Source organism: Brachypodium distachyon, chromosome 2, assembly GCF_000005505.3.
Source record: "Brachypodium distachyon strain Bd21 chromosome 2, Brachypodium_distachyon_v3.0, whole genome shotgun sequence".
In the NCBI taxonomy this organism is placed as follows: Eukaryota; Viridiplantae; Streptophyta; class Magnoliopsida; order Poales; family Poaceae; genus Brachypodium; species Brachypodium distachyon.
Genome location: NC_016132.3, coordinates 59048216 through 59063788, shown reverse-complemented (window position 1 = coordinate 59063788; position 15573 = coordinate 59048216). Strand labels below are relative to the sequence as shown.

Sequence of the window (15573 nt, the reverse complement as noted above, 5' to 3'; positions counted from 1 at the left end):
AATATTTATTCGACTTGTATAATTATTCATCACATGTTGCAGAAAATTAGTCGAATTTACTTTCTCATAATCACCGACCATGTGTTACAGGGGAATTGTGCAATAACCATGTTTTAAAAGGGGAAATTATATCGCTAGATCCCAACAGTTTTTACTAAACCAGACTGATCTTAAATAATTATGTACATTTATAATCTATATGAAGGGGATTACATCACCAAAATTTATAAGCATAATGTGCACTGATTAAAACATGAGCTATGAAAGCAAATCTGACAAAAGAAACCTTTGAATCACTGCTGTAAGAAATGTTCTAAAATCCTTGAGCTAACATTAAAGTGGTAACTAAGGGGCAAAACAGAGACCGATCATACACGAGGTCAGGTTGTCATACAGCTGCATTGCAAAGGCAGCGTTCCAAAATTCATCCGCTACTAGAGCCAGAAACTCATATTGTATCCCAAGTCCCAACAGCAATGTTTTCCAGTAACTCCTTGCAGAGCATTTCTAGAAAGGAGTCTGGCATAGCGGGCATGTTGATTTGTTGGATGTTGAGAACCACTTATAAAGGCAGGCGCCGTGAAACTTGTGCTTGCATGTCTTGCATGCCAGCCGTGGGAGGCCGTGGTTGCTCGTGTGGAGAATGCTGTAGCAGATTGGGCATTCCTGCACACCCTCAAACTCCTTGTCGAAATTGTTTTTCCAGGTGCGGATCGCCTCGGCTATCGCACCATTCTGCATCACAACACGCATATCATAATCAATCTATTCCATTTAACATTTTTCTTCTTCTTTTCTTCTGATAACAAGAATTACCTGGTTACGGACGAATGACGTGAGGGAAAGCAGCCATTTTCTACATTTCACATCACTGATACCCAGACTCCTTGTACATTCAACATCTACATGACGCAGAGGGTAACAACTTGGGAGACGTATAACAAGATCAATTCCTGTGTCCTCCTTCTTATATGTAGCAATAATTTCATATGCCGACCGGTTTACGCTAACCGAGAAATTTTCATCGGCATAAACAAAGTCCTTGACCTGTAATGTGCCATAAAATTATTTTTAGGGGCAAATACAATGCTTCCTCCGAGCATGAATTTAAGTTGTAATTGCACCCGCTCAGACATAACATCTAGTCTATAAACTCACGTTACTGAAACTCAAGTATTATTAGTGCCCGCTTGTAATGTCATCATTACAATATCTTATGCGTAACAGATTATTATTTTTAAATCAAGCCGATAAATTAACAAGGAGAGCTTTTACCACAATTAACATAAGTAAAGACAAAACAGCATGCATATACCTGAGAAAATTCGTCCACTAGAAGAGGAGGACTGCACCATGCTCTAGTGAAGGACTCGATTGAGTATGACAATGAACGATCTCTCAAGCTAGTAAACCATGTACGTACATAGGAAGGAAGTAGTCTAATCATCATCCCATACAATGACCCTGCAAGCGAGGCCATTTGCAAAACCCCAACTGGCCAAAGAGATTCCACATACGGTAGCAGCGAGCATGTAATAATGGCATTTTTAGAAGCTTTGGCAGCAGCTTCTGCTTCAGGCACAAGCCCAATATCTTTCTTCTTCCCGCTAGGTGCAGCAGTCCTTAATGGGATATGCTGGAAAATGCAATCCAATATGCAGGGACTAATCTTATCTTGTATATATTGAAGTATTTTTTCCCTAGTAGTGGATGATGATGGCAGTAACTGCAGGTGGGACAACAGCAATGCCCAGGCAACGAAGACATCAACCTAGTGACGTGAAAACACGAACCATTAGCACACGGACAAAGAAATTTAGTTGCTGAATTTAAATCATGCAAATAAGTTTTACCCTATGTTGAGCTGTCAGATCTGTTTTCAGAAGTTCAGAAGTAGGCATCTCAATCAAGGCAGAGAGTTCGTCTCTGATATATAGGGTCTTCTCTGAATCTGGCAACGACTCGTTACTTTGACCCATGTCAGACTCCTGACACGGTGGGCTGTTTTCTTCCAGAGAACACCCTTTGACTAATGAAATTTGACAGAGGGGCTCAGACATAAGCAGGGAGTAAGCCGCAAACTGTAGATGATATATTGGCTGCAAGGAGAAAAGAATAGAATATAGTCCACTGACTGAATCTTTGGCAAGTCCCCACAGTTTCATAGACTCCAGTGCAGATCTTCTAATCTGTGGTGAAGCATAAACGATGAATGATGCCACTAGTTCCCAAAAATGCAAATAAACCAGACGAGTTGAAGCTATGATGGATGAAGCCTCTTCACTAAAAGATTTTGCAATTGCCTCTGAAACAGCAGAGGCCAAGAACAAACGCAGGATACTCTCCATCATCTTGTCATTACACTCTGCATACTCCCCTGACCCAATAAGGTGAATAGCTTGGGAGTTTTCTGTTTCACGGAGACTGTCAAGATGATTGAGGTTACACAATGTAACCAAAGCAGATTCAGCACAAATAAATGTTAGCTCATCTACAGTACAGGCCGTCAGTTTAAGCTTCTCCAAGGTATCTTCTGGTTTCTGGTTTATTACAGCATCATTGATGCCATCTGTTATTTCTTCAACAAGCAAAGTAGCAGATTCAATCCACTTACGTAGCGTACGGAACAGAAAACGCCAATCATTTTCACCGAGTTTCGTCCAGCAATAGCCAACCATAACTGCTATCAGTTTCACACTCAGAAGTTCAATTGTTTTTGATAGCTTAGATCCACTGGAGAACAGCAATGGATCTGTGCTAGTATAGAAAGTCTGGTACCTCAGAAAAAGACTCAGGAGTAATGATGCTTCTGTCTCGCTGATCTGTCGTTCAAACTTAATTAACAGTTTTGGGGCTCCTCCAGTTATCTTCAACGGGAAGCAAGATAGGACCACTTGAATCCAGTCCTCAATATCTGACAAAGTAACAGAATATATTACCTGATTGTAAAAGCATATTGTACTAGTACGATCTATGACAATTATAAACGTAGCCTACCTTGTTGTGTTACTTCACTTGGGTTCAATGACAGACAAGAGATGGCTTCATCAAGCCAACTCAATATACTTTTTCCCACCAAATCAGAGTAGGGAGAAGCTTCGTTCAATCTCATTTTTTCTGTCAAGGGCTTGATGATTGTACACATGATGAAAGGAAGAGTCCTCACACATTTTCTATTTACTGTTGAACCAATAGAAAGACTACTCAGTAGCTGTTCAAAAAATACAAGTGCATCCGATTCTCTCCAAATACAGTCCTTGATATAAGTTGTATATAACAGACCCACAAGAGCACGGAGAAAACGATCTTGGATTTTCTCAATCTCATTGTCAGAGATATGCCAAGCGTTGAACAGTACCCAGTCACTACTCTCATGCATAAGGGCCCCTTCTAGTAATGTGTCAAGCAACAGGGGCACAATGCTGACCTCAAGACATGACTCTGTTTTCATGTACTGAACCAGAGCAGGTAAGAATGTGCTCAGTGCACTTCCCCCTTTCCACTTCCAAGTGCAAATCATCTCACCAGCAACCCATGCTCTAGAGAAGGAACAAACAGGTGAAGTAACATCAATTGATGGTGATGTTCCACACTGTTGATTTCCTGGAACACCTAAAATCACTTGACTAAAGCCAAGGTTCAGAACAAGCTTGTCAACAAAAGCAACAAACCGGTGGTGTTTCAGTTCCTGCATCAAAAGATATATTAGGTACATTTAGTTCTTCAGAAAATAGTACAGTTGTACAAACACACAGACAGAGAAAGAGAATGTTCTAGATGAGAATTTGAGGGGAGGGGGGCTTGTAAGAGGAGAGCACATTCTTACAACTTCATCTGCAGTAATTGGATCACATTGGATCACTGATGCATGACCATTTCGTAAAGACGGCTTCACCCAGAGCGGCCAGTATTCTCCCTCCGATAACAGAAGATCAAAGAAACATTGCAACTTTATGTGGTCAAGGCAGATGAGTCTCAACATGTCTACCACCCACTCCGAACATAAGACTGCTGTCCTATCAGTAAGTAAGTCTTGTGTCTGAAATACAGCATACCTGACAGACTGCACTAGAATATTTACCAGCCTAGTCAAAGTGCCTGAATGAAGGTCATTCCAAAAGGATGGGCTTAATCTTTGGCGAAAAGCATGTATACGTTCTGCAAGGCTAGCCTTCAAAAGCATTGTCTCATCCAAATGATCATCTGAACTGCTTGAGGTAGAAGCCTTGACACTGATTTCGTCGTTATGATATTTCAAAGCATCTTCTGCAAGAGTTATACCCATGCTGCATTCCCATTCAATGATAAACAAAGTGGACAGAATATAAGAAAATATTGAATCTTCCTCGTTTATCCTTAGGGCAAACAAGCTATGCTCAAATACTTCCAAAGCGAACTGAGCCGTCTCAATGTTTGCTGACAACGACTGTCCTTCTAGAAGATTGACGCAATGCTCAGGTTCAGCAGGTGACAACAGAAAATGTGCAGACTTTGTCCACTCAAAAGTTGTTGTGATGAGTACCGATGCCAAAGACTTCAAAATGGATCCACGGATTTTGCAAACAGCCTCAGCAGAGAGAAAACAAATTTGATCATCTTGACTGGAGCCACCCAGTGCAGCACTACAAGTTCACATATTATAAAACTCAAGTCAAACATATAACTACATAATACACGGACCATCAGGCATCAGCCCTAGGCAACCCTACTAAACTGAATTTACTTTACAGTTTCAACCGTTGGATAATCAAAATGAACTACAACATTTTGTTATTAAGCCCATACGAGCCCTCAATCCAGGCATGCACTTTCAATACAAATTTGAAGAACAAAGAAGTCACTGAATATGTGCACAAACGAGAAAGCACATAACAGGGCAGATACAAAGTTATAAGTACATACCATAGAAAGCGTACATGAGACTCTGTAGTGGGCAAATTACAGAAGACAGAAACTGCAGCAGAATCCAATAGATCATGCCGCCAATGTTCTGGCAACGAACCATTTTTCTGCAAACTTCTCAACCTTTCCCCAGTAATTCTTTCTCTGACTTTTTGAAGTATAAGTGCCAGCAGTTCATATTGGTCACTTGTCTGTGAGCTCTTATTATCAACAGAGCACTTTTGTTTAGCTCTAGTGTATTCAATAACCAAAGACCACTGGTCAAAGAAGCACTCTTCATGAAATAAAGACAGCAATAAATCAATCTTTGAGCTACAGGTGCTATACTTCCCATCCAAGCACCAAGGGATAAAGTCACCATTGAATACCTTCAGATAAGGCTCAACATTTGATTTATCATCAATTTTCTGAGAGTTCTTCAAGAATAGGGGGGAAGGCCCAAATATTTCAACCAAAATTAAAAGAAGTTTAACAAGACTTGGGGTATCCTGCATCAAAGTGAAAGAAAAAATATATATATAATCAAATAATTTGCCCAGTAATTTGCATGTCGGCATGATGTAACATAAACTTGCAGTAGATCTTTTGCTGCAGTGTATATCAATATTAGCATTACACACTTTGAGGAACCATTAAACAAACATGATGAAGCTGGTGACAAACTTCTAAAAATTGAAAATAATTAACAAGAAGTATTTATGTTTCAGAGCTGTGGCCTGTGGACCAACCCCACCAAAAGCATGCATGCATGCATGGATGCCCAAGATCTTAACTGCATACTTGTTAAACTTTATACTCAACAACATCTAGAATTTACAGCACTGTGGCCCCCAATGAAACACCCACATGTCTGAATTTACTCTAACAGAGAATGTTTGCATGTAAGAGACAATTTCCAGAGAAACGTAAAACACTTGACATTTTTACAACTAAATCTACATGCGCAGTTGCACTATTCAGTGTGCCATCCATGTGTGTGTGCGAGTGTGTGCAGTGTGAAACTTCTATGAACAGTTGCATGTGTAACCGTGTGGTGTAGTTGCTAATCAGTGTATGAACAAAATAGGACCAGGTGGGGAAAGAGATCATTCGATGCTAACCATCCATTAGAGAAAAGAAGGGGTCAAATGCGATCTAATAAATGGTGTATATACATTAGTGTTACGGTTATAATACGAAAAGTACCTCTAGAAAAACAAACAAGATTCAACAGAAGATGGATGGATGCAGCGCCTGGGCTTACCATGGACTTGATAGCTGGCAGAGATTTTTCAACCAGTGGTCTCGCTAAGCTTTCCAGCGGCCATGTTCCACCGTTATGCACAACGAGCAGATCCAAAGAACGGAAGAAATATGCAACTTGGTCCACATGCTCCTGAAATTTTGATAGATTTTCCCCCTGATGAACTACGTCCAAATAGTCCCTCAGTAGAGACTCACAAGCAACATCCAACAGATGTGTTTCTGTAATTGAAATAGCATCCAATATTTCAATGATACATCTCCCCAGATCCTGATAATAGTAAGTCGGCTGGCGCATGTTTGAAACCAACAATGACTTCTTATGAGGTAGCTGACAATCATCAGTAGTTGCTTCTTCAGAAAGCAAACTGGGACTTGTGTCCAGGTTTTTGGATAGCGATAACTGAAGGTAATCAGACCAAGCAATTTTGGCAAGAACATTAACTATAAGCTTGATATGAATATCACCTGAAGAATCTCCTCCAGAATGTCTGAAAGAGAGAAAGATGATATGCAGAAACTTGAGAGCTCGCAAACAAATGAAACCAAATTTAATAAACCAGTGAAAGTTTTAAGGGATACCTCGGCACATTTTTTAGAAGCCACAAAAAGCTCTGTTTAAACGCAGTAAAGAAAGACAAACTATCAGCGGCTGATAACTGCCTCTGGTTTCTACCAGCCCAAAGATTTTGTAGAAAGTCAAAAGCGAATTGCTCTGGAGCAACAGCTTTAGATGGTATAGAATCCAAAAACTGAACTATGAGAGGATATGAGGTTTGTTTAGACCCATAGCATCCATTTTTCAGAAAGTGCCAAAACCGATTAAGGACAACCTTGTGAATATTGCAATATGACCAAGCCTCTGGAAACCTTCTAGAAAAAACAAGAATTGTATCCCACATAGAAGAATGACATAATGGGTCCTTTTCATGGAAGGCGCCGAGTACGGTGGAAGTAAGTATCTTCATGGCTTCTTCGTTGAAAACATGAGGGACATATTTGATATAACTTGTAAGCAGCGAATATGTAGCTGACCGTATAACAGCACTTTTTGACTTCAGAAAATCAAGAAAGTATTTATGCATAGAAAATGCAGTTTCAGCGGAAGACAGTGTGGTAGATCGAACTTTTGAATGATACTTGCTTTCGGTATTTGCACTGTCATCACCATAATTTTGTAACTTCACCCCTAGTAAGATGTCGATAAGAGTTGCCATTGCCAACAATGATGATGATATCACCTACACAGGGAGATAGAAAAGAGGACAACAGGTATTAGGAGTACAGTGGGCATTATAAATCAAAGGCCATATATTTATATCCATATACATAGTAAAAACAAAACATAATGAATAATACTGAAAATTATAAAATTACTGACTATTTCATAATGCAAAGTTCCATTTAAGTGTCAGTCTGAGTAACATGACCTAATAGTTAATATGTACTCCTGAAGGGACCTTGAATCTTGTTAAGTAAAACTAAAAGGATATGTGTCTGACGAGATCATATTCCTCCAAATTCACACTGAGACACATAGGGACGGTATAATTTGGCACCAGAGTGTGCTGTGAGACAGTGTTCAGTTGCCTGCATCAGCACATGGACCTAGTCTGTGGAGATGCAAAAAATCCTTCATCGGACTGCCTCCGGGGAAACGGGTTTAATCTTCGTTTCTCAGACATGGCTCACTCAGTCGCTCGGGCTCGAACCAGAGAATTCCCAAAGCTCTACCTCCGTGTGTGCAGGGAGAGAAATCATAGTAGGATTAGGGTTATCCCTGCTGATGGGCATCATGGTCACGACAGCTAAGCGCTACCAGCTCTCCATGAGCGCTCCTAGCACTATTTAATTTCCAAGCTGTCAGCAGCGGTCTCTCTCCAAGATGGTTACACATAACTAGCACCAGTGCCCATGTGTTGCTATGAAACCAAAAAAGAACGACGGTATAATTTGGCAAACGGGTGCCGCTACTGCACATGCTAGGGAACCTAAGGTTTTAAGTTTGAATCCCCTTACATTTTTATATTTGACCCTTTTGCAAGAGTTATGGTCACACATATCAGTGCCAGTGGATGGAACGAGTTGAACTCACCACCAACTCAAAACTTTATAAGTAGTATGAGCCAAAGACCATCATATGTCCCATAGAGCGCAAAAACTGAGGAGCCTCAGAACTCCAGAAAGTTGAAACATTTTTTTGTATATAATGGTATACTTTTTTAATACTCTAAAAAAAGAAGGCGGCAGGTAGGGTAGAGAAAAAACTTGGGGGTACGTTCATTCGGTTTGAATTGTGAACTTCCATTTCAGCTAGATATTCCTTGGAACAGATTGGTAAAAAAAAGGACCAGCAAATTGCATGCCACATAATTTAAGACCATAAAACATACCCTCTGATGCATATCTTCTAATTCATCCATCGGTGTAGCCTTGTCGGATAAAGCTTGTGTTGTTAGCTTCAGATTGTCATTTAGGTGAACAAACGTCTCCTTTACACATAGCATTAAAGCATCCAACCTTCTGTCTGATTGTGGGAATGCTGCCTACAAATAAAGTAGAAAGAATTTAGAGAGTAACATATGACTACTTGAAACACCATAACCCGTTGAGGCACCTAAAAGTCTTAAAACGTTGATAAAGCCATATCCCTGAATACAGTGCATGCTATAACATGTAAAACTGGAAATTTTCATCCAAAAATACGGCCAATTGTGTTATGCACAAAAAGAAGTGAATAGTAGTACAGTTAAAAGTGTTTAGCTCTTGCTTATTATGTGCAAGCCACAAATGGTATTCATCCACAGGCCGCAGCCACCCATGCTCATATAATCTCCCCTTAAAAAATATGTGGAAACATTACTAATTTATGTTTTGACAGGCAGCGCAGCAAATGAACAAAACATATTAGCCAAGAGCATATAAAACTAGACAAGGAAAGCAAGATATATTCACCATTTCAGTTTTATAATGAGAGTAAGTTAGGCCAATGAGGGGGCTAAATAGCTGGCATGCTTGATGTGCTTAGATATCGATCTTTTGCCTTTCTGGAGAGACAAAAAAAATCAAGTTTCCCAATCGTCTCTAAGGACTTGTCCTAAAAAAGGAATCTGCACCTAAATTAATGCTACTACATCAAGGGCTCATTTAAGGTAGTTAATTCACAGCGAAATCATATTTTCAAGGAAAAATAGTTCCTTCTGAGCCAATGGGTTTTGCTTTACTGCAGAAAAGCGCTTCAGATGAACAATGAATAAACATATCTAGAGGAAGGTCCAGTTAACAATGGCTTGCAGCCAGTAGCCTCATCCAGTCAAAGGTTAAAATAACCACCTCAAATGACCGTCGAGCAGCCTGCGCAACCTCAGCAGCAGGATCAAACTGTGAAAACCACCAAGGCCCCATCAAAGACTTGAGATGTGGAGCTAGACCCTTCCTGTAATAGTTGGTTAAAAACATCCATTGAAGATCAGCAAAATTTGTAGCAGATTAACATGGGCAATTTGGAAAAGAATGCACTGGGAATTTTAAGTCTAATGTATTTAGAAACACATATTTTAATCAACAGCGTCAACTATTCAGAAACAGATGGAGTGAACAGAATACTGAGTCTAACATCTTTAATAACTGTACCAAAAGCCACAGTTGCATATCAGTTAAATGGAAGGCAATGGTCATACTTGACTGCCATGACAAGGCTAGACATGGTATCATTAGTAGCACGACGAACGTCTCTGTTATAGTCAAGCAACAGCCTCTTGTACTCAAATGCCTACACAATGAAAAAGGTAAACATGTTAGGTGCATGTTTTCTGGAAACTGCATAAGCATAACATGAATACAATCAGTACATCAAAGGAACAAAGTACTCAGAAAAAACAATAGTCTGTCACCAAACACTCAAGCAAAGAACTTAACAAGAACCGTGCATTCTGTCCTTATCCATTGTTAACAGCATTCAAGCTTACTAAGATCAACTGGACACTAGAAAACATAGATCCAACATGTGATATAGCAATGCGTGAATCAGGATGCAAAAGATGTTAACCGATTACCACATATTGAGGCAGATGCTAATCTGCACCTATGGCATTGCGTGTTCGGACAAAACTACCCTGCCATTGGCATATTCTTGCATAAACATTACAGATGGTGCTAAGGAAAGAATCATTCATAAAAAGAATTTCACTTATTACTAAAGAATATCAAGTCTATATGACAAGGTAAACAGAGCAACTGAGAAAAATACCCATTGTGGAACAATTTGCACGACTTCCTCACCAGGTTTTTGTGCAAAGAGCATAGAGAGGGTAGATAATGCCTTGAGCTGCATAAAACAAGAAAAAGGAAAAAAGTGACATGCTAAGAAAAATCAGTTGTTGCAACATTTATCAGCGCAACAAATACATTGACATTATTACTTTTACCATTCATAGGTTCAGGCAAAAAATGATTTACAGACATGATAAGAGTAATCAACCTTCTGCTAAAATGATTAAGGCATCAAGTGTAAGACATGATTTAGCACGATCACCTCAAAGAAGAACCAGCGTTAAATGACATCTAACTGATAGAATATGGTTTCCATGTTGTGGACTTGTAGATGCTTTGCCAAATTTTGAATATAGTCAAGAAGAAACATAGCATAAGTTATTATAGAGGAAGAAGAACTTCATGTGCAGGAAGTATCAGCCGTAAGTTCACTTCATTTTGAGGACCCAGGGTGTTTATTCTGAGAAGGAACTTGTGGTTGACAGTTTGATACCTATCTTTTGATCTTATGAAAGCGTGTGATCCTCTAGACATATTTATCTTATATGAAGACAATAATAATTGCAAGATTGTTTTGAGTGCAAGCCATGATGGGGCTAATGGCAGTACAAGAGAACGAGCATTACGAGAGCTTGAGCTGGAGAAAGAAAGGGGGAAAAGAAAAGGAACACGATGGAAACCTTTGTTGTGGGATCCTTCCTTCCGAGCCTCCTTAGGTGCTGCAGCACTTCACCATCCACGTCCTTGAAATGAGATTCAAACAACAAGCTAGGCATGAGAACAACATTACCGAGGAAACGAGCCAAATCAAAACCCTAACACAGCCAGAGAAGCTAGCGGTGGGTGGGTGGTGTGGTGGTCATGGTTAGGGTTTAGGGGAGATGGTGATGCTTACGGGAGGCAAGCGAATCGGAGCATCGGTGTCAGCGGAGGAGGAAGGCAGGGCGGCGGGCTCGACGCGGGAGGCGCCGTGGTAGCCCCCGAAACCCACGGTGGGGACGGCGGCGCCCTGGGCGTCAGGCAGCAGCGACGCCGCCAAGCCGCTGCTGGAAGCCCGGCCCTTGTTCTTGCCCATCGATCCTTCTTCTGACCGGCCGCCGCCGCCGCCGCCGGAGTTCCGCCTCGCCCCGAAGCGAGAGCCGAGAGAAAGGGAGACGCTTGCTTAGGAGTCGCCGACTTTTACCAGGCAGTCAGTCGGCTCCCGCTTTACCATTTTATTTGTTACTACAAAAACAAGCTTTCTTTTTACAAAATGTTAAGTTATCTCTAACCATTAAAAGTTGGCTTGCCTCTGAAATTAAATTATAAACTTTGCTTCACAAAATTAAATTACGTTTATACCTCAAGGGGTGATGACATGATTTGGGCTTAGTTTGGCATGTCATGAGCTGAACTTATTTTATAATCCATTGTGAAACGATATACACGAAAGTAGCGAAAAGTTGGTTAGCCGGACACGAAAATAGGGTTCTGCAGAAGTGGTCCAGGCCGGCTCCTCGGTGGCTTAAGCTGAACACTGATGGAGCTGTTAATCAACAGCACGGGGTGGCTGGCACAGGGATCGTCGTGCGTGATGATGAGGGCGTATACCTTGGCGCAGAATGCCGAAAGTACGGGCATGTGTCTGAACCGGCTGTAGTGGAATTGCTTGTTTGCCGGGATGCGATGTCGTTGGTGCTGCAGAAGTCGTGGCAGTTCATTGAGATTGAGATTGACTGCCAGGTCGTCGTTAACGCATGGAACAACAAAGAGGTCGATCGGTCCGTGTGTGGCCAGATCGTTCGGGAGATGAAGTCGTGGGTCTCTTCTTTTCAGGGTTTCAATTTGTGTTTTGCTAGGAGAACTGCAAATAAGATGGCACATGCTTGTGCTCGTGCTGCAGTTTTTTTCTATCATGAATCAGATTTATTATCGTCAATGAAAAAATAAATGCCTTGGGCGATAGGTTCATAAAAAAAAGAACTGTGATGAATTATCTTCTACTTAAGGAGTAATATCGAAAGCGAAGAGTCAAAATCTGTTTGGAGATCAAAACTAAACTTAGCCAAGGTTTCAGTTTGCCTTGGCGCTTAAAGATCTGATGAATAGCCAAAACTTAACACCCTTCCGCGACTATTTTGTTGAGCCCCCAAAGGTTGAATTGAACAGAGGCTTTTCTTTGTCTGACCTTGAGCTTGACGACGACACGTTTTGTTCCTTCTCTTCTCTTCTCTTGTATTCTATTCTCTCTGCTCCTGGCCGTCCCGGTGGCCAAGCCAGAGGCGGAGGCGACCAAATCAAAGAATTTCTCTTGAATCTCCGCCCAACTTTCCACGAATTCTTCGTTCGCTTTCCTGCAAGGCTCCCTTCTCCTAAATCTCTCTTTAGCCTTGGTTATGATTTAGTCCTCTAGCTGGGAAGATACACCAAGTGAAAGATTTTCTTGTTCAGCCGCCGCCCGAAGCAAAACAAATTGGCCCAAGGTATGGCGCCTGTATATCGTTGTTATCTGGTACTCCGCTTATCTGTAGCAAAATTGGTTGTTCATTTCGTGTAATTGTAAAGAAACCTCTTTTTTTTTGGAATAAGCTAGAAATTAGCTGCAGTAGACGAAGACCTCAGCAGATAAAGTTGTTGCCTATCTTATCTTTCTGTAGCAAAATTTGTCTGAGATCGCGAGACTTCTTGTTTCCCCCCACGAGATCCTTTCAGTCCTTTTAAAAACTGTAAGGTTCTTTGTTCAGATTACTCTAGTACCAGTACATGAGAATCTTTATGCAACAAAAACATTATTGGACATAGGTATCTTTGTCGAAACAATTCCGTTTCATTTTTCCTACCTAAACGGCTTTTGCTTTGCCGTATTAAAGTTAGTAAGTGGCAATTCTACAACTTTGCAGGAAATTTACCCAACTCCACGCAGTTCCGGAGGTGAACTAGTTTAAGTTCTGGTTCAAATGGGAAGAACTGAGACCCACCGGTAATGGCGTGCTTTCGACGGCGGACCATTCTTGTCTCGGTGCCTGTAAGAATAATAACTCTTCAGACTCCACTGAAAAAATGCCTATTTGAAGGGAAGAAGTTCTGCTTAGTTCCTATATATTCATGGTGAATCTGGAGTCCACTCGTTAAGGTTTTGAGCAACTGTCGTCACGCCTCCAGTCTGTCAAATATGGTTACAGGAGGTAATCAGAAACTTGATGTTGAAATACACGAAGAAGTTGCAGGAGGACCTGGAAATACCGTTGTGAAGGATCACATAGCCCTCTATTTTGATTCATCCCAAAGAGGGTTCTTGGAAACATCGAGATCCACTTCCTACAATTTTACATCGTCTGAGTCTAATTTGCAGTCAAGCTCACCTTGTTCCACAGAACAAATGCTCGTCGGGGAGCAAAGAAACGGTTCTTCACAGCCAGTTGTGTCTCGAAGGTCACTGAGACGTTTTGCGGTACCTTTGGCCAAGAAGATTGATTGGAGCTCCGTGTGGGATAAGTCCAAAGAGTGGATTAAGAATCCTATGAACATGGCTCTTTTCATGTGGATTGTTGCTGTTGGTGTTTCAGGGGCCATCCTTTTTATGGTCATGACTGGAATGCTGAACCGTGCTTTGCCAAATAAGCCTCAGAGAGATACATGGTTTGAAGTTAGCAACCAGATTCTGAATGCATTGTTTACCCTTATGTGCTTATACCAGCATCCAAGGAGATTCTATCATCTGGCACTCTTGTGCCGTTGGAGAGCCGGTGACATGCTTGCGCTCCGAGAAACATACTGCAAAGATGGGAGCTGCAAGCCCAATGAGAGGAAGCATATGATGGTTGTGATTCTGCTGCTCCATCTCAACTGCTTCGCGCAGTACGCGCTGTGTGGCCTCAACCTTGGCTATCCGAGAAGCAAACGACCTCCGGTGGGAGTCGGCCTGACCATATCAGTTGCAATATGTGCACCAGCTGTTGCTGGTCTGTACAACAACCTGAGTCCTCTTGGGAAAGACTACGAGGCCCAAGCCGCAGACCAAGAGTCAGGTCCACAGCTCCAACGGAAAACCATTGAGAAGAGGTACTACTTTGCTGCACAAAGAGTCGAAGAAGATGCCGCGGAGCGTAGCCCGCAGCCGCAACCGCAATGGGTGGGCGGCGTGTTTGATGTGTGGGATGACATCTCGCTTGCTTACCTCTCGTTGTTCTGCAGCTGCTGCGTTTTCGGATGGAACATGAGTAGGCTGGGCTTTGGCAACATGTATGTGCACATGGTGACCTTCATCCTCTTCTGCTTGGCTCCCTTCTTCATCTTCAACCTGGCAGCGATCAACATCGACAATGAGGCGGTCAGGGATGCGCTCGGGCTGGGTGGCATCCTTCTGTGTGTTTTTGGTCTGCTGTATGGTGGTTTCTGGAGGATCCAAATGCGCAGGAGGTTCAGGCTTCCTGCCAACGACTCGTGCTGTGGCAAGCCGGACGTGACCGACTGTTTCCAGTGGCTGTGCTGCTGCCCCTGCTCTCTTGCCCAGGAGGTTAGGACCGCTGATGCCTATCAAATTGTGCAAGACAGGATCCTGTATCGCCGCAGAGATGATGATTCCAATGCCAGCTCCCAGATGCCAAGCCATGGTGATCATGTAGTGCATCAGCAGCAACAACAACAACAACCACTGAGATTTGCAGGTGCTTTGGCTTCAGATACAACAATACCTCCTGTTGTCCCTGTTGTTATACATACATAAACGGTAAGATGTAGTACTAGTATATGTATGGTTACATCACTAAACTACACTTAGCTTTTAGATCTCTCTCGTTGTATCGGCAGAGCTATTCCCTGTGTACTGTAATCTATTCTAGTTCTTGCCCTGCTGAATTTTGAGAAATTAAAATACACCTTTTTTGCATTCTTGTACCTGACATGTGTATACGTCTCGATACGGGAGGTTGGAGAGAAATTCAGATTTCATTATGGAACAAGTCTCATTGTAAACGGCTGTAAAAAAAGTCTCATTGTAAACGAAAAAAAGCCCATCAGAACTACAATCTAAATGTTTCATAATAAAAAGAAGCCAAAAACTAGTTTGCCCACCGTGGGGCTCGAACCCACGACCACAAGGTTAAGAGCCTTGCGCTCTACCAACTGAGCTAGACGGGCTGACAAATTTAGTACTTGGAATTAAATTATTGTCGCATT

General features: G+C 41.8%; 2 protein-coding genes and 1 non-coding gene across 3 annotated transcripts; 1 reads left to right on the top strand and 2 right to left on the bottom strand.

The window, feature by feature from the left end:
• Positions 1-165: 165 nt before the first annotated feature.
• Positions 166-11598, bottom strand: LOC100821292 (E3 ubiquitin-protein ligase listerin). The gene is made up of 15 exons (XM_003565151.4): positions 11312-11598; positions 11097-11159; positions 10394-10471; positions 9825-9916; positions 9478-9580; positions 8538-8690; positions 6727-7385; positions 6146-6635; positions 4903-5390; positions 3827-4622; positions 2998-3688; positions 1854-2914; positions 1316-1771; positions 817-1047; positions 166-735 (listed from the first exon to the last, which is right to left on the bottom strand). Exons 1-15 carry the CDS (start codon positions 11489-11491, stop codon positions 508-510), a joined length of 5769 nt encoding a protein of 1922 aa, XP_003565199.1. The 5' UTR covers positions 11492-11598; the 3' UTR covers positions 166-507.
• A 1937-nt stretch (positions 11599-13535) lies between these two features.
• On the top strand, positions 13536-15291 carry LOC100823567. The gene has a single exon (XM_003567513.4). It carries the CDS (start codon positions 13568-13570, stop codon positions 15119-15121), a length of 1554 nt encoding a protein of 517 aa, XP_003567561.2. The 5' UTR covers positions 13536-13567; the 3' UTR covers positions 15122-15291.
• Positions 15292-15461: 170 nt separating this feature from the next.
• On the bottom strand, positions 15462-15534 carry TRNAK-CUU. Its single transcript has one exon. It is a non-coding gene; the product is annotated as a tRNA-Lys (tRNA).
• Positions 15535-15573: the final 39 nt, after the last annotated feature.

What these genes read in the sequence shown, in the direction of transcription:
- LOC100821292 (XM_003565151.4), bottom strand. Translation starts at nt 11,491, where the DNA reads ATGGGCAAGAACAAGGGCCGGGCTTCCAGCAGCGGCTTGGCGGCGTCG. An exon ending in CTGCTCGACGGTCATTTGAG is followed by an intron (nt 8,691 to 9,477) that starts GTGGTTATTTTA and finishes CTTTATTTGTAG; the next exon opens with GCAGCATTCCCACAATCAGA. An exon ending in CAATTACTGCAGATGAAGTT is followed by an intron (nt 3,689 to 3,826) that starts GTAAGAATGTGC and finishes CTTTTGATGCAG; the next exon opens with GAACTGAAACACCACCGGTT.
- LOC100823567 (XM_003567513.4), top strand. Translation starts at nt 13,568, where the DNA reads ATGGTTACAGGAGGTAATCAGAAACTTGATGTTGAAATACACGAAGAA.